This window comes from Argiope bruennichi, chromosome 6, assembly GCF_947563725.1.
Source record: "Argiope bruennichi chromosome 6, qqArgBrue1.1, whole genome shotgun sequence".
NCBI lineage: Eukaryota > Metazoa > Arthropoda > Arachnida > Araneae > Araneidae > Argiope > Argiope bruennichi.
The window spans coordinates 113,541,483-113,566,130 of NC_079156.1; the positions used below are offsets into that span (position 1 = coordinate 113,541,483).

Sequence of the window (24,648 nt, forward strand, 5' to 3'; positions counted from 1 at the left end):
GCGATAGAAATTTTGTGATAATAAATATGAGGAAAAATCTTAAACATCAAAGTGTTAATCTTTTCCTTGTTGGTAGAACCGATACAATAGAGTTTGGTATAAATGTTGTGACAACAAACCTTTATGAATTCTCAACTCCGCTCAGAACTAATCTTTATTTTTTCTAATACCTTTCAGCTCTTCTTCGTAATTGCATTTCTCTAATAATTATTACCTCAACAATCAATGATTCTCTAGTAATATATTAACAACAGGAATTCCTACACAACACTATCCTATTACAACATAACACTATATTACAACAGAATCCTACTAGAGAATTGAAGAGGTATGAGACGCGGGAGGATAGAACCTGGGTCCTTTTGGTTAGCAGTCCAGTAACTAACCGATTTTACCAAAACAGCTGTTCGGGTAGAAGTGCTGTTACTGGCTTATATGCAATTCACCACAGTACTCTCCCTCCAGTGAGTCGAAGGGGAGACGAACGATACGGATGTTGAGTGGTGATGTATTGAGTTATTATTAGTAGTAGCTGTTGTCTTAATGGGCCTGTACCCAGTTTGAATAGCGCCAAGCGTTATGGCGAGCGTGTGTGGGTGCTGATGCGCCAAGTGTGTCTGGCGACTTTGGGTTGCTGCGTCACGTGAGTCTGGCGACTTTAATTGCGGGTAGATGGCGCCACAACAGCTGTATGAAGGTTGAAGGCTCAGCGTCCGAGGTCATCAATGAAGAGGTATGCGGATGTGCTGAGGATAGAACCTGGGACCTTTGGGTTAGCAGTCCAGTAACGAACCGATATTACCAAAACAACTGTTCGGGTAGAAGAGCTGTTACTGGTTTATATGCAATTCACCACAGAATTAATGATTCTCTATAGGATTTTAACAACAGGAATAAATCTACTCCAATGATCTCATATATACGTAATAAATTACATTTATCTGCATTCTAAAAATTAAGTATCTTTAATCATTCGAATTCAAACCACACTTTAGTTGCTTGAAGTTAAGCTAATAAATAAATGCTCGCTTTGTTACATTTAGGGCAAATTCTCTTCTGAAGCCATATAAGCTCCAAATATTTTCTTTTGGTCCTATTTTAGTTCTTTCCGTCTTACTGCGGTAAAAGATTAATTCTCTAGTCATGGTTAAGAACTTTTAAACCTTCTTGTAAAATTAGCTTTCTTCTGAACCATGAAGACGTAGAATATGATTCCAAGTTAACTGATTGCACACTCGTTTCTCAGAAGATGTATATCATATACACCCAAAGGCGTGATAGTTGGATCTATAATTAATTAAGGATAATAATCCTTAAATCATACATCAATCACAAACGATATTATATCCCAATGGTATGAAGTAAATATAGGTAGTTTTAAAGGTTATTTCGAGTTTTTACCAAACAGTGATGATGATAAGTTTCCATTTTTAATTTTATGTCTCTTGTTGCCATACCTTTCTCTGCAACACTAAAACAAAGTCGTTCTTCTCTCCTTTCATTAAAGCAATATCGGAAATCTCTGCATTCGGGAGGGTCTTGTTCCATGTCGTTTTCCCCGTCTCATAGTCCAGCAAAGACACCTGAAAAATAACAGTGAATCATACATTTTTCTGTACTTTTTACAGCCATTTAAAAAATGAAAATGAAATCAATCTATAACATAAACATATTTTTTTTCGTTTGTGGTCATAAAGATACGATCAAATATGCTTTCAGATATGTAGAAATTTTCAAATTCACATGCTCTTATACCAGCGTAATTAAAGCATTATAAATCCATTAATAAAAGTCACAGCAATATTGTTTGATCTTGATACTTGAAAATCTTCAGCTAATAACTGAATCACTTCAATTAAAAAATATATATTCTTTACTTTCATGATGTTGCAGATTTTTTGTTCCTACAGATGGCGCTGTTGAGCTTCGTCTTATAATTCATGTAAACGTTTTTCTTGTGTGGCAGGCAATAAAACATAGGGATAGAAGACGTCGGAGTAGTTTAAAATAATTTACTTACTCCCAAAGCAAAATTACTGTACCTAGTGTGTATAATTTTAAGCAACTTTTAAAAATAAATAATTGAAAAGTCAATTTATAAATTCATTATCCATCGGACCACATATGCAATATTTGGTGCATCGACCCGGAAAGGAACGATATTAGATTAGCTTATTTGCAGGGTAAAGTCCTTTTGATATTTTTTAACACGCATACTTCCTAATAAAGACATTATCTTCCTCCACATCCAAGCATAAACATGGGCAAAACCGGGAACGCCATGAGTTCTCATATTTTTATTATCATGGCCCGCATAAGAAACGTTTTGATCTCCGTAGTATAATGAAACAAAAAAAAAATGCATTTTGGCTTCGGCTTTGTTTTTTTTCTCCTTAATTGACTGAAAACAAATTTTTAAACAGAACTATAAGTTCAGCAATAACATCGCACACTAAATTCGCAGATTTATATAGATAATTGTAAAGAATGCAAAAAAGAGACAATAAATATATATATAAAAAAAAGAAGGTTGAAAAGCACCTTTTTATTAGAATGCTGCAATGTAGAAAATAATTTTTTTATGAAAAATTTGAAATCAAAAGCAAAGATCATTCAGAAATGCATTAAGTAAATTGAAATTACATCTATAGTATATTTTAATTTTTAATTAATATATAAGAATTTACTTTGTTTATAATTTATTTTGTAGTTTAATGCACTTACTATACTTATGGTGCTAAAATGTAGAAAACAATTTTATTCATAGATATTCATTTTTTTTACAGCGCCTTAAGCTTTCATGATTGTTGCTTTGCCTTTTAGATTTCTGGGAACAAAAATTAATTTTGATAATTTTGTACAAATTATTTTTGATAATGGTACAATGGTAAAGTATAATTTTGAAATTTTTTTTTTCTAATTGATAAGCCTAATTATATTTTATAATTTATTAAATCTGACAGTCAATTTTTCTCACATTTGAATCAAAATTAAAGAAATGAATAACTTTATATCTATTAAGTTATTATATTAAAAAGAAATTACCATACAGAGTTTGAGAACTCTAGTACATTAGTAAAACAGCGAAAAATCCATTAAATTTTTTCTCTTTTTTACAAATATGGGCTAGACTTAAAAATAATGCAGTCATTAAAATTGAATTTTTTTAAAAACATGTTTCGCCAAATGTGATAATCCTGACAATTTTTATTATAACCCTTAAAGGCGTTTGTTACCATTGCTTGTGATCATTCAAGATGGTACACTTTAGGCGAGTTTTTGGACGGTTAACACTATTCTATTGTGCTTGGCGAGAAACCGATCAAGTGTGCAATCATTTATAGATTTCAAAATTTGCAGAAATTAAATAATAAATTTAATCATCCTTCCAATTGGCTTAAAACATAATTATTGCAAGAAAAAAGAAGAAAAAGGAAAAAGGAAAAAGAGAGAGAGAAAGAAGAAGAAAATAATAAAAAGGCGTGTACCTGCAATGTGGAAGAAGCATTGTTGCTGAACAAAGCAATTTGAGATCCAGCGTCATTGAATTTTCCATGCAAGAGAAATCGGCTATAAAAATAAAAATATGCGCATTAAAAGTTGCCACAATGTAAATTTTGTAAGAACAGTCCTATCCCGAAGTTAAGCGATCGGTAGGACGGACAAAAAGCGGGCCAATTTGGTATAAGTCTGAGTTAGAATGTAAGTACATTTGCATATTAATTATTTAATAATAATTAATTAACATGCAAATAATTAAGAAAAGGACTAAGAATACAACTTTTTGGAACGAAAGTATTTATTAAAGAATATAGTTTTCACACATGTGGCTTTACTTCAACAAGTAATGAGAATTTGTAAACCTGAACCAAGGAGTCTGATAATGATACCAGAAGTTCATTTTTCAATTTTAGGACGAACCCTTTTTCCAAGTCATGAGAAGTTCATAGTCGCAATTACCTCTGTTAGTTTTACAGATAACTCCACGATACTTTTTCTTAGGTTTTAATTACGATATAGCGGGCATCTATATAACTGGATATTTTGGCCGATTCCTTAAGTTTTAAAGTTATTTCTTGAAATATCCTTATTCCACCACTAAGGGCGCTGTAATTTGTCTTAATTAAAACAGCATAGTCGTTTTACTACAAGCGCACGTTAACTTCCTGGTTATACGAGACATCATTTTGAATTTAAAGGGCATACTTTACTTATCGCTCTGTATAATGATTAAGAACCAAATAAAACTCATTGAGTTCATCTATTCCTGTGAAAGTTCAATCATTCAAATTCAGAGTGAAAAAAATTATCACATTTGAAATAAGTTAATTTTTTACGTGTTTAATTTTTTCACATTTTAAAATTTTAACAATTCTAAGTAATGTTTTTTAATAACTAGGAGACATTTCCCCCCGCTCGTTTTTGCTAGCAAACCCCGATGTCGTCATACCCGTTGCCCGATGTCATCAGTTCCAGTTAACAAGTTTTTAAGCTCCATTGGCTATTTGTTCCATGCCAGAAGCTTAATCTTTCCGTGATGAAAACATACATTTTCCGATCGGCGTATTTCCGATTCAAAACTCAAAGTTCACCAATGAGAATATTCTGTGTTTACATCTCCAATATCTAAATATATTGAATAAATTTTTCACGTTTTGCCGCCAACTTAGCAGCTTCACGACCAGCTTTTTTTTTCAAATTGCCAGATTTGCTCTCGGTTCTTTTTCGCATTTTTTCCTCACTTGATATCACTGGACATTTCATTACCAGTTTTGAAAAATATTCGTAGATGCATCGTTCTCGGTGGATATTCAGACGATTGTTAAAAAAAGAGACGAAAAATTTTCGTTATTCGAAAAAGGTAAAGAAACCGGAATACTATTCCTTAGTGCTGCCACAAATGGTGTGTCTAAAAGTAGAATAAAAAAATAATATTGTTTTAAACTTATTTGCTTTTAATTTGGTGTTAATTAAAGGTTTACTTTTCACTTTTTCGTCACCATTTCACCGTCAAGTTCAATATAAACACTAACTATGACGTAATAATAATTTTCATAAATATTTCAAACAATATTGGTAAAATAATTCTCAAATGTCATGGGTCAGGTGACTCGTTATCCACCAATAACAAAGAGAATAAAACGCAATTTTACATATTTTTTTATATAATAGATTTTTTGCGATTTTAATAATTTTCTTTAAGAATTCACAGGAAAAAATTTTAGACTTGCACTTATAAAAGTTTTGTTGTTGTTGTTGTTTTTACTATACAACATTTAAGTAAAGAATAACAAACTGTAAATTCTATTGGCCATCTCTACGCAATATTATAAAGTTCGAAATCTACTTCAAATTTATATACAGTTTATTGTTTCATACTTTAATGTATTTTGAAATAGTGAGTGCCCATACGTTACAGTTGACATCAAAAATAAAGCGCGTTTAAAACATTTGATTTTAATTGAATTTTAGATTTGAATTAAATTACATGACGCTATAAATATAAAGTATCCCAGAATCTTTTTAAATGCCTATTGTAATTGCGCATAAAATTGTCTTGTGAACATGAAATGCGAGAGCTAGAAGCTCACTGAGATTTCTGCTTACTTTAAATTAAAATGAGGTTCACTTGAAACAGTCCAATTCTTCACCCCAGTGACGTCGAAAAAGGTCACCTCATCTTGATCCCACACGATCAGTCCTTTGGGTGTTGGAAGAATATTGATTCCATTTAAGCTACCTGTAGTTCTAATAAAAATAGAAAAAAATGTTATAAAGATCTGATGATGTAATATAGGGTTATTCTATAAGCAGCCATCGATTTAATAAATAGAGGCACGAACATATCTGGATAAAGGAAAGTCCAAGTTTTATTTTATTCATTCAACGTGGGTTTCATTTGTTATGAGACAAACATCGAAGCACAAATTCCTTTTTCGCCACATATGAAGTAGCTGGTCTTTGGTTATTGAACTCACTGCTATAATAATTCTATCTTGCAAATCTTGCAGAATAATAAGCAAGAGTTTGAAGGTTACGCCATGTTGTTGATTGTGAAATTTCAAGTTCTCCGCTTAGGTTTTTCTACGGTTACGTTCGAAAGCAATTCGGATGCGCTCAATATTGTAATCTGATGCGCAAGGACGACTAGTGTTCTTGCTTTACATATGCAGTCTTCTTCTACATTTTTCTTCTACCAAATGTAAATTTGTTTATAATAAGGAGGTTCTTTGTTGTACTTGCAACGAAATGAATGGTGCGATACAACAATGAATTCATTCATTGAATATTAAAGCACACACACACAAAAAAAACAACAAAAAAAGCACCCAGCGGGGTGGTCTTCCAAAAATTTTCGCGCATACTCTCTAATAAACTTGTTATACCAAAGAACACTTTATATGGCATTGGTGTACAATAGTTACGAAGTATTAACCTTTGGCGTGAATTTGGCATTTTTGTTGAATCTATAGTGCTATCCTTGGCGAGTTTTCCGGCGATTAATCCTTGGCATGCGTTAATAGTATCCAAAAAACAAATTAGTGTTTTAGGCGGGTTTCTCTCAACCAATTGAACCAAAAATTTGACACAGAACTGTACTTATAGTCACAAAATAACATACCAAGTTCGATATATTTAAGTCACTGCGTTTTTGAATTATCGCGTTTAAAGTACAGACCGACAAATAGTCAACCCGTAGATGGATTTAGCTCAAAATTTGACAGATCTCTGCACTATAGACGTTAAATTTGTGAACAGAATTTTATTTCTCTAGCTTTCTTCATTTTTTAGTTATTGTGTTAACTTATATTTGAATAGACGAACAGACGGACTATCTCTTAACAGATTTTACTCAACATTTCATAGAGGCCGCGGTGTCCTGGTGGTAAGGTCTCGGCTTGTGAGCCGTAGGGTTTTAGGTTCGAGACCCGATTCCACCGAAGAACTGTAGTGTAAAGGGCTCTGTTGCATGTTGTCCGTCATGCCAAACGTGCGCGGTTCAAAATTACGAGGTCCGTCCCAAAATAGCCCTAGTGTTGCTTTACAACGGGACGTTAATATAACTAAACTAAACTCAACATTTTATAGAAGTCTGAAAATTTAGAGTGAACATATACCAAATTTCATCCTTCTAGTTATCTTCATCAAAGACACACGTACATTTTTTTTTTTAACTCGGGGAGGTCTAAAACGTGCAGAAATGTCAAAATCTGAATTTCGACTTTTTTAATGATTACTATACTTTCTCTATACCACGTATACGAGAAAGTAAAAAATGATTTCTCCTGGGGTGTCACCATTTTCTCGTAAACAAATAGCAGTTCCACTTTTAACTGAATTATTAGGGAAAAAAATTTCTGACTTTGTTCTATTCAGTGATAAATCATATGTGTCTCTATTTATTATCGTTCATCTTTATAATACAGACGAACGAGTGTTTGTTTCTTTTGGAACTCTCAGGCTACCGTTTGATTGAAAGTTACCAAACTTGGCACATATATACTTACTTGAAAGATGGAAATGTAGCATTAATTAAATAGGAACATTAATTTGGAAAATGGGACATTAATTAAATAGAAACATTAATTTGGAAGATGGGACATTAATTTGCAAGATGGGACATTAATTAAATTGAAACATTAATTTGAAAAATGGGACATTAATTTGTAAGATGGAACATTAATTTGAAAGATGGAACATTAATTAAATTGATTTGAAGATTAATTTGGGTTTGGGAGATTAATTTGGGAGATGGAACATTAATTAAATTGAAACATTAATTTGGGAGATAAACATTCATTAAATTGAAACATTAATTTGGAAGATGGGACATTAATTAAATTGAAACATTAATTTGGAAGATGGGACATTAATTATACTGTAACATTAATTTGGAAGATGGGACATTAATTAAATTGAAACATTAATTTGGAAGATGGGACATTAATTAAATTGAAATATTAATTTGGAAGATGGGACATTAATTATACTGTAACATTAATTTGGAAGATGGGACATTAATTTGTAAGATGGAACATTAATTTGAAAGATGGAACATTAATTAAATTGATTTGAAGATTAATTTGGGTTTGGGAGATTAATTTGGGAGATGGAACATTAATTAAATTGAAACATTAATTTGGGAGATGAACATTCATTAAATTGAAACATTAATTTGGGAGAGAGAACGTGAGTTAAATTGAAACATTAATTTGGAAGATGGGACATTAATTAAATTGAAACATTAATTTGGAAGATGGGACATTAATTATGCTGTAACATTAATTTGGAAGATGGGACATTAATTAAATTGAAACATTAATTTGGAAGATGGGACATTAATTAAATTGAAATATTAATTTGGAAGATGGGACATTAATTATACTGTAACATTAATTTGGAAGATGGGACATTAATTTGTAAGATGGAACATTAATTTGAAAGATGGAACATTAATTAAATTGATTTGAAGATTAATTTGGGTTTGGGAGATTAATTTGGGAGATGGAACATTAATTAAATTGAAACATTAATTTGGGAGATGAACATTCATTAAATTGAAACATTAATTTGGGAGAGAGAACGTGAGTTAAATTGAAACATTAATTTGGAAGATGGGACATTAATTAAATTGAAACATTAATTTGGAAGATGGGACATTAATTATGCTGTAACATTAATTTGGAAGATGGGACATTAATTAAATTGAAACATTAATTTGGAAGATGGGACATTAATTAAATTGAAATATTAATTTGGAAGATGGGACATTAATTATACTGTAACATTAATTTGGAAGATGGGACATTAATTTGTAAGATGGAACATTAATTTGAAAGATGGAACATTAATTAAATTGATTTGAAGATTAATTTGGGTTTGGGAGATTAATTTGGGAGATGGAACATTAATTAAATTGAAACATTAATTTGGGAGATGAACATTCATTAAATTGAAACATTAATTTGGGAGAGAGAACGTGAGTTAAATTGAAACATTAATTTGGAAGATGGGACATTAATTAAATTGAAACATTAATTTGGAAGATGGGACATTAATTATGCTGTAACATTAATTTGGAAGATGGGACATTAATTAAATTGAAACATTAATTTGGAAGATGGGACATTAATTAAATTGAAACATTAATTTGGAAGATGGGATATTAATTAAATTGAAACATTAATTTGGAAGATGGGACATTAATTAAACTGGAACATTAATTCGGAAGATGGGACATTAATTAAATTGGAACATTAATTTGGAAGATGGGACATTAATTAAATTGAAACTTTAATTTGGAAGATGGGACATTAATTAAATTGGAACATTTATTTGGAAGATGGGACATTAATTAAATTGGTATATTACTTTGGAAGATGGGACATTAATTAAATTGGTATATTACTTTGGAAGATGGGACATTAATTTGGAAAACTGGATATTAATTAAATTGTAACATTAATTTGGAAGATGGAACGCTAGTTAAATTAGTATAATTAAAATAACAAATTTCCAAATGATAAAATTTTGAAAAAAAAATCAGATTTTTGCTCTAATATTTTCGTAACTTATGGCCGTAAAGCATTAACATTTCGCTAATTTTTTAAATTAATTAAAAAGATAAGGTTTTCCTTTTAAACATTTTTCTATGATGGTAAAAAAATAAAATTCTGCCTCTTTCTAGCTAACATTAACGAATTAAATACAATAGATTGTTATATAAGACTGCAAAAACAAATATGTCATTATAAACAGCAAAACTAGGACATGTCATGTTTCTGTTGTTACTTATGGCACTTGTTATAGACAGGCCGGCTGACGAATTCAGCGATTTTAAGCCGAGTTTGTGCAGTAGCTTTTGAGAGTAAATGCCCTTGAGCATCAGAGGGCAAAAGGCTGACTTCCAGCTCATAGGAAGACGACACTCACATGCACGCGACACAAATCCTTTTTGCATGGGGGGAGGGGCTCTTTTCCACAGATCACAGGGGGGAAAACAACCATGCCCGAACCAGAACTGGAACCCGGGACGTGCAGATCACGGGGAAGGCACGCTACCCTTAGGCCAGGGCACCGGCGGTCGCGTCTCTATAAGATAATATGTTACAAAAACGAAAAGAAAAAAGAAAAAAAAATCTGCAGAATTTGCCAAATTATATGCAGAATCAGCAGAATAATATGCAGAATTTCTGACTATACATAATGATATGTGCGTGCCTTTATTCTAATACTTAAAATTCTTTAAACTTTGTCTCTGTTATCTAACAAGCTAATCATAAATTTGTAACTCGAAACATAAAATTATTAATAATTAAAAACGCAAATTGATACCAATAAATCATACCCAGTTTCAAGTGCAGTTGCCGCGCTTTCGCCAGTGCCTTCATTCCTGTAAGTACACCAAGTACTTTGTGGCATCCTTATAAGCTGATCTAAAAACAAACAAGAAAATTTCATGAATTTTTTTCGTCATAAAATGAATATAATTTGAATATCCTAAGTCTTAACTTAGTACCGATTTTTTTAAATACAGTGTTCTCTTTAAAAAATTCGATAAATTGTGGAAAAAGACTAAATTGCTATTCAGCATTTTAACAGAAGATTCCGCTGTTAATATAGAGATAAATAAATATTCCAATTTTAATTAGAAGATGCATTTGAATAACACACTAATTGAATATCAGACATTTACAAAACCGAACCCTTTGTGGCAAGTATCATTTACAGTAACACGTACTGTTGCCCACCTATTGCAACAGTACGTTCTGTTACTGTGAATACCAATTAAAAAGTTTGTTTGAATGTGTGTGTTTTGATAACATTATTATTACATTGCTTACTTTTATTATATTTTGTGTATTGTCCCAGTGTATTTTGTTATTGCTTTATATTATACTATTGTTTCTGGCAACCAGTTTTATTTCTGATGCCATTAAATTTGTCTCTTTGTGAATGGCAATCCTGTTGGAAGAAGAATTCGATATCCATGGCTGCACTGTGCTGCAGGTATATTTTTCTGTAATTTTATTTATGTGCCGGCATCGTCTTGAATGTGAAAATAAACTGTTGCGCGTGCAAGAATTCTCGTCTTTTAGTCCAAGGCGATTAAAGTTCTTAAGTGACTCGAATTGAGAAACAATCCGATTAAAAAGATTGGAACTTTCCGCCCATGTTAATCTAAGAAAAAAAAGTAGAAAAAGGGTGGAAAATCAATATAAAATTCCAATATACCAAACCTTCCCAAAAACTCTTTTACGAATATTGATAACCATCATTAATGCGGATAAAGTTAAATCAATGTCCCATTTTATATTATTGTTTTCAGAACCCACAGACTGGAACTGTCCGGTGATTAAACTCCATAAAGGCGTGATAGAGTAAGATGTATGTGTTTCTTTCCTACTTTTAGACCTTGATCATAACTTCCGTCTCGTTAGAATCATTTTCTTTCATGTTACACTTTCTTTAGAGAAATAAACTCTCTCTGGCATAAACTCCCTCTCTAATTTAGATTTTTTAAAATTTAATTTGATACACGTTCTGTAACGATGTTATTATTATGATGAAGAAATTCCAACTAATTCCCTTGTTGTATTGAGATGGTCGAGCGGATACGTGATACAAAAAAGCTTCGAGTCTGAATTTGTTAAAAGTGAATCTATAGAAATGGATTAGCAAACATTACATCGCAATGTATAAAATTCACTTTCTCGATATAGTATTCGTTGTAAATGCTAGAATTGATGGTATTCTGTTTTTGCCATTTAATGAAAAAAGGATGCCTTTGCCAAGTGCAAAGAAACTTTGTAATAAATTCGGCAAATGCTCACTCAGCTGAAAGTCAACTCGATTAGCTAACTAAGAAATTAAAATTTATCAAAGGACAGTTTAGAAATCTTAAGGAAAAAAACTGTTTTTAAACAGTGCAGGTTACAGCTATTTGAAGCTTTTTTACATACACCGTGTGCTGCAAAAAATGTGGATTGAGTTTAAATATTTAATAGGGTTTTTTGTGGTTATCACATTAAACATTTATGAATAAATCGATTTTCGACTTAATGATATTTCCAAAATATTTAATTCATCAACTTTGATGCTTTTGGAAAGAATTTGTAAAGGTTGAAATTATTACAATTAACGCAAAATTTGAATTTGTTACCATTCGTGCAGTAAAGTGTTGGCAATGCTATTAAAAAAACCATTTGACAGCTGATAGTTTAGGGTTAGTAAAAACGGAGCGTTAAGCGATAGAAGAAGGTGTTAATGCAAGATTTGGATTAATTAAAAAAATACCATTTTTTTAAATTATTTTTTTTTTATTTAATCGTAAAGTACACAGGAAAGGTTATGTAGGGAAAAACTCCATGCCAGCAAATAGCATCCACGGCTTTCCTGGCATATATGCACTCTTTTGTCGAAAGTTTCCATGACCATTTTGTTTAAATGTGGTTGAATTTCATTGATATAGCGTTGAATTTCTTTCTTCAATACACACGCCCTTGTGAGGTCGTTGACATAGACCTTTGACTTCATATAACCCTATAAAAAGAAATCCGATGGTGTTAAATCACACTTCCTAGTGGGCCAGTTCTCAAATTTCCCAAATATGACCTTCAGACTTTCATTATTTTTTAAATATCATTCGATAATGAAAACATGTTTTTCTATCGTGTAGCTCTCCATTTTTACTAACCCTAAACTATCAGCTGTCAGATGGCTTTTTTTCAAAGCGTTGTTGCCAACACGTTACTGGACAAATGGTGACAAATTCAAATTTTTCGTTGATTTTAGGACAACGTTTATATGTTACGAGAAATGTAATAAACTGGTGATCATAATTAAAGGCGATTTTTTTCTAATCACCAATAAGTGAGTTTAGTTTTAGTGCTTTTAATCACACCAGCAATGTTAGTGAAAAATTAATAAGGCGCTATTTTGAATAATCGCCAGATAAATCAAATCACATTTACGTAACATATACCCGTCTATACAGCACTTCAAAGTTATGGTATACTTAAGAAATTATCCTATACAGGACAAAAACTAAACTTTCAAAAACATGCTACATTGTTATCAATAATCCATCGACTAGCCGTACCAAGCTAGGCCAACCTTCTCGTTCTTCGTGGATGTGAAGCATTTTTTTAGTTCCGTGTATCGGCCCTGCTGAGAAACTTTTAAGTTCCTCAATTTCATGGCAGGCTTTTGTCCTTACATTTTGCTATGAATTCCTTATCATTTTGGCATATCTATCGATTTTAGATTCGTATTATTCGAAAAAAAAACTGCTCTCGCTGCTACTTGTTTATCCTTAGAGCTCATACAGAACCAGAAAAGTGGTGTTTACTTCGGAATAGAAGCAAAAAAATATGAACTTATAACAGCTAAATTTCGATAACAGCGCCATAATAAGATGAACACTAAATATACAATTGCAAAAAGGAGTATCAGAACCTATTTATGGTGGAATAATTTTAATCTATGTTTTAACTTAACTTGAGCATAATACTCCATTAATCTTACCTTTTCCGTCTTTCCTGCAGGTGAAAATCAGATCTGTCTGGTTGTCCTTTATAGTCCAAGGAGTCAGATTTTCGGGTTCAGTATCACAGTTGGAAACGCTGACGGCCGATGCGATGTATCCTTGGTAGACAATTTTGATTTCGTTATGAGAAACAACAAATCCGTATTCTGACACTCCGTCTCCGAGGCAGTCGGGAAGAATCACTGGATCGTAGCGGAATATTGGTGGACTATCCGTCGAGTTTATGTTTAGTCGTAGAAAGGCATTTCCTGGAAAACAGAAATCAAATTTCAGAATCAACAGAAATCAAAAAGTCAGTGAAATTGGGGCAAAAAAAAAAAGAAAAGAATATTAAAATATAAAAAATAAATAAACTGCTCCATTTTTTCATAACACAGCTTTGAAAGATTGCGTTTAAGTAATTCAGTAATGCTTCATTACTAAATAGCAGTTCAATCACACTTGATTGGTTTTTGATGTTGTGGCGGATTGAACCAGGGACCTTGCGGTTCGCAGCCCAGTAACATAACCACAATACAGAAGCAACTGCTTTTGCAGCGTAGCTGTTAACTGGCTTATAAGCTTTCACCACAGACTCTCCCTCCAGTGAGTCGGAGGTGAGACGAACGATATGGCTGTTGAGTGGTCATGTATTTTAGCTGTTGAGTGTAATGAGCCTGTACCCATTTGAGTAGCGCCAAGCGTTATGGCGAGTGTGCGTGGTTGCTGCTGCGTCAAGTGAGTCTGACGATTTCGGTTTAGCTGCGTCAAGTGAATCTGACAACTTTGGTTTGCTGTAGGTAGATGGCGCCACAAAAGCTGCACGAAGGTTGAAGGTTCATCGTCCGAGGTCACCAATGAAGCGGATTGTTGTGGGCGAGGATAGAACCTGGGACCTTGAGATTTGCAGCCCAGTAACATGATCACAATACAAAAGCAATTGCTCATGTAGCGTACCTGTTAACTGGCTTATAAGCTTTCACCACAATGTTTATCATTACATGTACATAAGCCATAATTTACCTATCTGATTACAAAGCAATGTTTGGTACAATCTGATATCGATGTTAACATCTTCGAAGTAGAAAAAGGATTAGTAGTTTTATTTCATGAATTTTTAACGTACAGTAGATGGGTCGGAAGAAAAAATTACTAAGATGAGTAAGGTGAAAAATATTACATCATGGTGAACCTACAAAGTAGCTAGTGATGAAAAAGAAATTACTCTTATGTATAAGGGAAACAAATATTATATCATGGTGACTACACAGAAACCAGAGGAGAAAGAAAAAAATTACAAAGAAGAATGGAGGAAACAAATATTTTATGGTGAATTACACAGTAATCAGTGGAGAAAGAAGAAATTGTTTTTTAGCATAGGGAGAAAAAATATTATATCGTGGTGTACAGTAGCCAGTGTAGAAAGAAAGAATTATTAAGAAGAATACGGTGAACATTTATTATACAACCGCGACATGCACTGTAACCAGTAGATGAAATAAAGGCGATTGAGAAAATTAGGAAGAATAAATGTAAAATGGCTGATTCCATAGCAATCAGGAGTAAAAAAAGAAAATAGAATAGGAATAACAAATAGTATAGCATGGAGAAAATTAGATAGTGACCCGCAAGGAAAGTAGAAACAACTCAGAAGAATAAGGAGAATAAATACACCAAAATGGTGAGTTACATAGTAACCAATGGAAGAATTAAAAATTGCGCAGAATAATTGGGAGAAGAAATACTAAGCGATACTAAATTACACAGTAGAAAATAGTGATAGTAGGACCTTAAGAATGATTATTATAAAATAATGAATTGTAATGTAACTAGTGAGAAAAAAAACTATTCAGAAAACGAAGAAGAGAATATTCTATACTGTAGCGAATAGCACAGTAGTCAATGGAGAAAATTGGAACTACTCAGAAGAATAGTGAGAGGAAATATTATACCATTGCAAATGACACAAAAGTCAATGTTATGAATTAAAATTACTCAAAATACTGAAGTGAATAAATATATTATAATGAACATGATAAAATCATTCATTCATCAGTATGAATATCATGAATGAATTGTGATTCTAAGTTCTGCAAATATTATATGTTTGAAGTTATTTTTTTTTATGAATGCTTGCTTTTTGTTGCAAGAGCACACGACACCGTATAACAGTTATCCTTGAAGTGTGCCCTTCGATACTTTGGTAAGTCTCGACTTCTTCACAAAAGATATTCTAAGAGGAGTTAAAGCTCAGAGATGAGTAATTCACAATTTCTTGTTTGTTGAAAACTGTAATGGCGCCGAGAATTGAAAAAGTTAAGAAACCACTGACAATATAATAATACTGAAACTTTTCTATAATAAAACCGTCATATTATTATATTTGTCACTAGCCGCCTTTGGCGACCAGCCGGTTTGCCAATCTTAATGCTCTTTAAAATTTTAATAATTGAATATTTTATGGAATTCCTACTTTAATAGCTTCTTCATCAAAGTATTTTAAAACTTCAGATTTTGGTAGTCATATAATTCACTCATAATTTTATAAAGGCCTTCAGTCATAACATAATATGTATCTCTCTAATTTTCTGTTAGCTCCCGTAGAATTTATGCTTTAAATTAAAATGGAAATGGTTAAATTGCAATGAATATAAGAAAATTTTTTACTAAAACGAAGCATTTTTTTAGTATGAGTATTGAAAACAGAGTCGCTGAGTATTTAAACCTTAAAGAATATCTTTCTTAATTTATGTAATATCTCAAGAATTTGTCAACAAAATTTTCTCAGATTCATCATGAACAGATCAATTAATTAACAATGTTTACTTGTAAATGCATCAAACTCTAAGAAAATAAACAGAGTCGTTTGAAATAATCGGTCGGAAACATGTTGAGCCTTCAAAACCAAGTCCGTATCCGTTGAAAATAGAGTTGTCAACAATCAGAACACAATGCGCATGCGTGAATTTTCAACGCCAATTATGGTAACGCAAATGCGTGAATTTTCTACACCAGTTAGGTAACGTTACGCATATTAGAAATTTTTAATTTCCTTTATTCTGTTTTATTTTAATTCAAAAGTACTTCAGAATGAATCTGAAAGATCGATTCATTAACAATGTTTAATTTTAAATGCATCAAACATTAAGAAAATAAACAGAATCGTTTGAAATAATCGGCCGAAAAATCTTAAGCGTAGCTTCATTAGCGTGGTAAAAAAACAACAACAACTGAAGCCTTACTCATTTGGCAGGTGAGGAAAATGAAGATTTTTTTGGCGGGAAAGTTAGTTTTTAATTAATAATTAAAATTCTAATTAAAAATTCAAAAAAGGGACCCCAGTTGCACATTCCCGACCTCCAAGGTATACATGTACCAAATTTGGTAGCTGTAGGTCAAACGGTCTGGCCTGTAGAGCGCCATCACACACACATTGAGCTTTATATGAGTATAGATTAATAGAGTCAAGCGGCATTGTTGCAACATGCATAGATAAGTATGTAACCTCGGTAGCATAGAATGTTATACAATATTGTGCCATATTATATCATTCAATAATAAACAATATCATTTAATCCTGTGAATGTTGCTTACAATCCTACAATATTGTACAATATATTTGTGTTAATGAGGATACGATTGCGGTGATTGTATACCCCCTCCACACTAGATGGCGATATTTAATTTGCTGTTGTTGTTTATCATAAGTGCCGATTCATGTCAAACGATACAATATTTAACAATATTACACAATATTGTGGATATTGTTTAATATCGTACAATATTTTATAATATATATGCTACCGAAAAATGTGATTTTCATTCTCTTCTGTAATGTCTCATAATTTCAGACCTTTTAAAAGAGTTTCAGTCTATGTTTAATGCCATCCCAATGTGTATAACATATACCTTGGGAGGGCATTAAACAATTAAAACTATTCTTATACAATTAAAATTATCTCTCTCCTGTGCATGTGTACTTGTAGAGCATTCTTTGGTTTAAAGAGAAGCAGGCGTGGTAATATCAAGAAAAACAATTCTTTATTCTACTTGAATTTTTTATTCTTATTAAGGAAATAGCCCAAGCTATTAAGATTCCTTAAGATTTCTTTGCAAAATCCATAATGAGCACAGAGCAGTTGGCAGGTAGAAATAACACTGAGAAAGTGTTTTGAGCTTATATAATTTCAAAAAAGAATTTGCCGACGCTGTGTTTCGGTTCTCCACGCGTTAAAAAAATCACTGAAGGAAAATAAACGCACACGCAACTCAAAAGTTAAAGTGTAACCAAAATTCGAGTGAATAGAAAAAAATAACTTTTAAAACGAACATAAATTGAAATGATATTTATGTATATATATATCGAAATGTAACTGCGGAATATTTCTATCTTACCAGAAGACGTATTAAAAAGTTCGAATAATCCAAAGCGTCCAGTCACCAGACAGGCATCGCTGCTATTCTCAACCAGTTTTCCACAGCCTTTCAAATGGGGTACGTAAGAGGTTGAGCTGTTCAACACTTGGTTTCCGGTTTTCACGTCCCGGCCGATCAGGCCATTCGTGCCACTCGCACCATGGACATAGCTGTAGAATAGCATCCCTGATGATAGTTGCAGTCGAGTGGTGATTTCTACAAAAAAAAAAAAAAAAAAAAAAAAAATGTGTATTAGAATTTAATAAATAAATTACGTTAATTTTTACCATTTCAATAACATTTTAAATTATTAGTACCACTTAAGATCAGTGATAAACAGTGGCGCACGGGGCAATACGATTATTTCGCCCCCAGTCGGAATTAGTGGTTTAACAAGGATAAATTATGCTCTTTGTAAGATGTTATTTCTTTTATCTCATGTCGTATCTTGATTAAGAATTAGAATAAAAGCGCAGTTTTTTCTTCATGACGCCACACTAAAAACTGGCGCCCGAGATATTTATACTCCTTTTTTCTCCTAAGTCGTTACGATATAGGGTATAAAGTGTAAGAGATAATTGAAATATAATCCTAGTAGTAAATCAAATCTTGACCTCTGTTCGTTTGGTAGAATAGTTTTTAGGATTTGAAATTAATATTTCTTTCATCTGAAGTTATTTCATAATTTTATTAAGTTGAGAATAAACTCATGAATCAGATTCATGATTCTAATTTTTCAGTTCAGAATAAATTAGAATCCCCTTACCGTCAATTTTATTATATTACTACCTTATAATTGACGTTGTTCTGAATGACAATACTTTCATACCTTTTTTTTTAATACAGCATTAATTATTTAGTAAGATGACACAAAATTTTCAGTAAACGATTTCTTATGCTTTAATATTTACGAATTTAGTCATACTAAACAAATTCTTATAACTTATTTTCAGTTGTCAGATATCAAAGCGGTTCCTGGCGGCAGCATGGAGTTAGCGCCCTCGGTATGAAACTAAATATCTTTTAAAACTAGAACTCCATAAAATGTCAAAAAATATATAAACAAATGGGTGTTTTTTTTACTATATATATAGAGAGAACATTTTTAATGTAAAAATAACAATATAGAATACCAAAATGTGCAAAATCTTATCGTCTGCATTTTTATTTTTAATTAAATTCAAAACATCAACTGCACCAAACGATTTTAGATCTCAGCGGAAAATCCAATTACAACAACAAAAAAGCAATTTTCAAAAACATGAAAAGCTAATTTTTTTTCAATAATAATGTTTAAAGAAAGTTATAAAATTTGTTTGGACAAGGTTACCCAAAAGCATCGAACTTGGCTTTTATTAGGACTTTATACATGATTTTTAAATATATATATATAACATTTTTAATGTAAAATATAACCTAATAACGAATATTATAATCCGCAAAATCTTATCGTCTGCAGTTTTCCTTTCAACTAAATTCAAAATATTAATTGCATCAAACGACCAAACGATTTTAGATCTAAGTAGAAGTATTCTGGTATTAAGACTCAACCAAATATCCAAAAAAAAAGCGATTTTCAAAAATTACCAAAAGCTAATTTTTTTTATTAATATAATCTTTAAAGAAAATTATAAAATTTGGTTGTACAAGGTGACTCAAAAGAATTGATTTGGGCTTTTATTCCTTAAATATTGATGATAACATATGTTATAAGTTACAAAAATACTAAGAAAACGGTGCAGAATTTTATTAAATCGATTAAAATTTCCATGGAATAAATGGAAATTAAATTTTATACGACTCTCGCACCAAACAATTTGCCAACAATAAAGTGTTCCCTATATCCTATTGAGGTGATCTATAAAATTTCAACATTATCATAAAAAATTTCACATTTATGTTCAAATGAAGCTGGTGAGAATATGTTTACAAATTAAATTGTAGATGTTTACAGTTAGGGTTTAAATGATGTGAAGAAGAAATGCATCATAAGGAAATAAAATATGGCTTTTATGTTCAATTTTATCTACAAATTTTAAGCATCGCGAGTGGTGTCCCGAAAACTTTCTCGCATACTCTCTAACAAACCTGTCATGCCAGAGAACGCCTTACATGGCACTGGCGTACAATAGTTAAGAAATACTGGCGTACATATAGCATTTTTACTAAATCTATAGTGTCATTCTTGGCGAATTATTTGACGATTAATCGATGCCATGCGGTTAATAGTATCCGAAAATCGAATTTTTGTTTTAGACACGTTTTTCCCAGCCAATTGGAACATTGCGTTTTTGAATTATCGCATTTGCTTGTTTCTAAAAGTATAGACCGACTAACAGTGAAACCCTTCGTTGGATTTGGCACAAAATTTGGCATGTCAGATCTACGGCATGTGTTAAATCCATGTACTGAATTTTTTCTATCTAGCTCTCTTCGTTTTGTAAATACCGTGTCAAAATATATTCAAACATCTGGCCAGACAGACTTAGGTCCAAATTTTCTCAAAATTTCATAGAAATCTGTAAATTTGGTTTAAAGGCCGTATATCAAATGTCATCCGCCTGACTCGAAGTGTTTTTGACACAGACAGATAGACAGACAGAGGAGCAATTACCAAAAGTGTATTTTTCGAATTTAGGGTCGAATCAATTAGTCTAAATTGATTTGTCAGATCGTCAGTGGAGATTCGTCAAAATCTGAGTTCGAGTTTTTTGACGATTACTATACTTTCTCTATTCTACGGTAAAATTATTCTTCCTTAAAAATATCTTAAGTTTTTACACGATTAATTACACAATAAACCTTGAAACTACAGTCAGAATGAATATTAAAACAGCGCTGAAATGTTGGCATATGCAAATGTCTGTCTCTGACAGGTGCGTCACATAATAGCAAACGACACGTCGTTACATGAGAAAGGTGTTTGTATTCAGCCATTGATCAATATCATATATTATGTAAGTAAATAAGCAAAATGTAAAGATCGCAGACCGACAGTCTAAACGAATATTAAGTGTTTCACATTCCTGTTACATTTTGAGAGTACAATTAGCCCGAATAGACAGTATGTCACAATACAGCATCAAAGATTTTTTTGAAATACTAATCGCTGTACAGTTTCTGCAATCGCTATGTTAACGAAATGTCCCAGCAATATCAGCGTATATTTCCGAATTCTTGATATCTATATGGGAAATTCCTGATTGGAGCAAAATGAATACGAGTTTGTGCAACGAGACTGATGCAAAAAAGAATACTAGAAACAGTGCATATAGCGAGATTGGTGGAAAATAAATACGAGAAATATTTTAAGTGATACGCCGTATGAAGGAAAAAAAGAAGATACTTTGGATTACTTTTGCATTCATCCACATAGAAATGCTGTTTCACAAATGAATGTACCATGTACAACAGTATAGATGATACTGAAATAAAACAGATGGCATCCGTACAATCATAATGTACAAGGAAAGGAATTTCAAAATTCTATCCCCATAAATATGAAGGGAAAAAAAAAACAAATTAAATAAAGATTTGAATATACTTTCGAATTTAGTTAATTCGAACATTATTTATTCGAATCATTTCTCAAATCCTTATAACTTTTCTATTAATAAAATATCAAAGTAATGTAATGTAAATTTTAACAGAACAGAAAATAACTGACATATTGATTAAAAAAATTATATCCTCAATATTATGAAACAAAACAAGTTAAATAAAGATTTAAATATACTTTCACATTTTATTAATTCGAATCATTTCTTTAATCCATACAATTTTTCAGTTAATAAAATATAAAAATATCGCTGTAATTCAAATTTATTTTAATTAATTTCACAAAAAAAATCTAAAACTCGTTTATGTCAATATTGTTAATGTTATTTAAGTATGTCCGTGCCTTTTGCTCTTAGCAGTCGCATATGAAGAATTTTTAAGGTTCTTGATTCAATTTAACAAAAAAAAAATCAATAATAAATGTACTGTAGAATGTTTTTAATAGAAAAAAAGAATCAAAAATTTATCTTTCATAACTTTGACTAATTTAGATAAGAACTGTACAATTTATTTTAAAATTTTGCAATACAATTGTATTCAAAACGTTCGTATATATTATTTTTTTTAAAAATACTTTATCATTTACATTTTTCATCATAATTTTAATCGCTAAATGTTTAGCTATAATTATTAACATTTATTGTTTATAATTAGGATAATTTTATTTATTTAAATTATTTACTGTTTGTTATTGATTATATATCATTTATGGAAAGCTGTAACATATCAAAATTAAATCATTTTTAATTTAAAAATTTCTTGCGCTGCATTCATTTTTTTAGTAAAATTTCTTAAGTAGAATTTTTAATGAATCAAATTCTTGTAAAATTTAATAAAGTATTTTAAGCGCATTCAAAATTAGAAGTGCTTTGGCAATGGTATTCAATACCTTAACCAAGAATAAATCGTTGAAGAACCTAACCGTGCTATATCTAGCGACATCTGTCGACTAATAAATGAAACTTCCCAACGTTCTTCTTATATTTCACAGATGTATCTAAAAGACGCTCTGAATTGTTTAAGCTGTGGAGATACGAACCTCTCAAGTTGAGATATAATTCTTATGTAATTCTCCTAGAAAATGTAAAACTTATTTCTGTTCGTTTTCATCGAATGCTACATAAAAAAAAAAGTTCTTGAAATGAAACATAAATCTTGCAGAATGTTCGTCACAAATAATTAATTTAACTTGCAAAGCAAAAATAGTATGGAAATACAATGACGATACACAATGAAATTCCACTGCATATTTCACAATATCTCTAAGAAATCGTCCCAATATCTCTAAAACAATTATAGTGAAGCTTGGCAAAGATGACAAAACCAAAATAAATATCTGATTTCTCCAAAAAATTCAAATCAAGAAAAGTTGGGATTAAAAATGAAGACAGATAAGAAAACCCAAATTTTTAAACTAAACTTATTAATAAAAATTATTTCTTAGTATTTAACATTTAAAAATAATTTTACGAAACTATTTAATAAGTAATGAAATCATAATAATTGTAGTTAGATTTTTTAGAATTATTTTAAAGATTTTTTCAGTGAATAAATATACATAACTTTAATAAATAATCAGTTCATAGCAACAATTGTACTATAAAATTCTAAATAAACAATACAATTTACATTTAATATATTAATTATTCTATTTCTATTTACTCTTATTATATTTGTTGTTATTATATTTGTATATTAATTATTATATCTGTATTTACTCTTTTTGCAGCCATTTTGATAGAAAGCATTATGTAACTGTAAAGTTCTCAAATGAATTAAGAAACATTTTTTTTAATTCTCTTTCGATTACTAATTTGGACATATCAGTGGCAGTAGTTCAGTAACGACAGTGCTGCAAAATATAATTCACAAAAAAAAAACACAATCAAACTCTAATTATTTTTAAAAAATCCTTTTCTCTAAATAACTTTGAAATTTTAATTATAATTATTTGATTGATATTTTAGAAAATCGTTGCTGTATTCTTCTTCAATGAGCGACTTCATATTAAAGAAAACGAAAACTTCATATAAAAGAAACGAGGTTCTGAAAATTTTATCTGCTGAATTATCATTTTGATATCCACTTAAGGGGTCTCAGGACTCTTAAACCTGAAATTCTTTCATTTTGATAAAAAGGTATGTTAGAGTCTCATCTTTTCTGAACATTTTGTTACTAAAATTTTAACGATACTATTAAAACTTCCAGAGTTATCGAGAAAAAAACAAAAGTAACACCGATCAAATGTAAACAGAAACTTCCTCTGTCAGAATGTCAAAAAGACATACAACCGCAGCATTCTTTGATGCACATAAAGATAAAAAATTTAAATTTTCAGAAGAGATTGAACAATTTGAGCTAACTAAAGGCAGCGCCTAAACTTCTGTGAATTTTTAATTTGCATAGCCTCGTTTAAATTCTTTTTTTACCATTTTTTACTTTAACGCCATTTTTCTCAAAACAAAAAATGAAGTTGTGCGCAAATCTTATTCATCTAAAATTTCATGCACATGATCAAAATAAGTTCTTCTGTAACTTATACATCAATTTTCAAACAAACTTTTAATAGAAAAAGTTGCTTGAATTTTAATTAGATTTTTCTTACAATTTCAATTTTTTTAAATAACTGTATTTTAAAAATATTTTTTTGTTCAAAAAATTTTATAAAAAGTATTTATAACTTCAAAACTGAGCATGTTTCTACAAGTAAATATTGATTATGTAAATTGTGATCAAATTTTAAATTCAAAATCCTGCGGGCAATAAAATAATGATTTTTAAGATTTTGGAAAAATATCCAGTTTATAAATCTTATAACTTTTTAATTTTTTTCTTTTAACTATATGAAAAATGAAAAATAATGTAATTGTATATGAATATTCGATGGTTAAATTTTCAAACTTTACAATTGTTTCATTTGTAATTGGTTTGGAAAAAGGAATGTTTTTTTACTTCCGTGAGTCCTGACACTCCTTAATTTTCTATTATTAAAATTGGACCGAATTTATATCATGTGTTGATTATTTAACAAGTATGAAATGCACCAGATTTTATATTTGGCTTTGAAATTGAAAATTTTAAGCTATTTATTGAAAACGTAGCCTTTTAAAAAAATTACAATCTTTAGATAAATACTTTTTTTCAGT

The 24,648-nt window shown here is 30.8% G+C and overlaps 1 protein-coding gene across 1 annotated transcript in view; it reads right to left on the reverse strand.

The window, feature by feature from the left end:
• Positions 1-24,648, reverse strand: part of LOC129971208 (uncharacterized) — a 76,482-nt gene that overhangs the window by 15,985 nt on the left and 35,849 nt on the right. Inside the window, exons 2-7 of the mRNA XM_056084784.1 lie at positions 17,924-18,160; positions 13,528-13,797; positions 10,349-10,436; positions 5,608-5,748; positions 3,489-3,570; positions 1,458-1,583 (exon numbers count right to left, since the gene is read on the reverse strand). Of these exons, the coding sequence (XP_055940759.1) occupies positions 1,458-1,583; positions 3,489-3,570; positions 5,608-5,748; positions 10,349-10,436; positions 13,528-13,797; positions 17,924-18,160 (944 nt within the window). The remainder of the gene's footprint in view (positions 1-1,457; positions 1,584-3,488; positions 3,571-5,607; positions 5,749-10,348; positions 10,437-13,527; positions 13,798-17,923; positions 18,161-24,648) is intronic.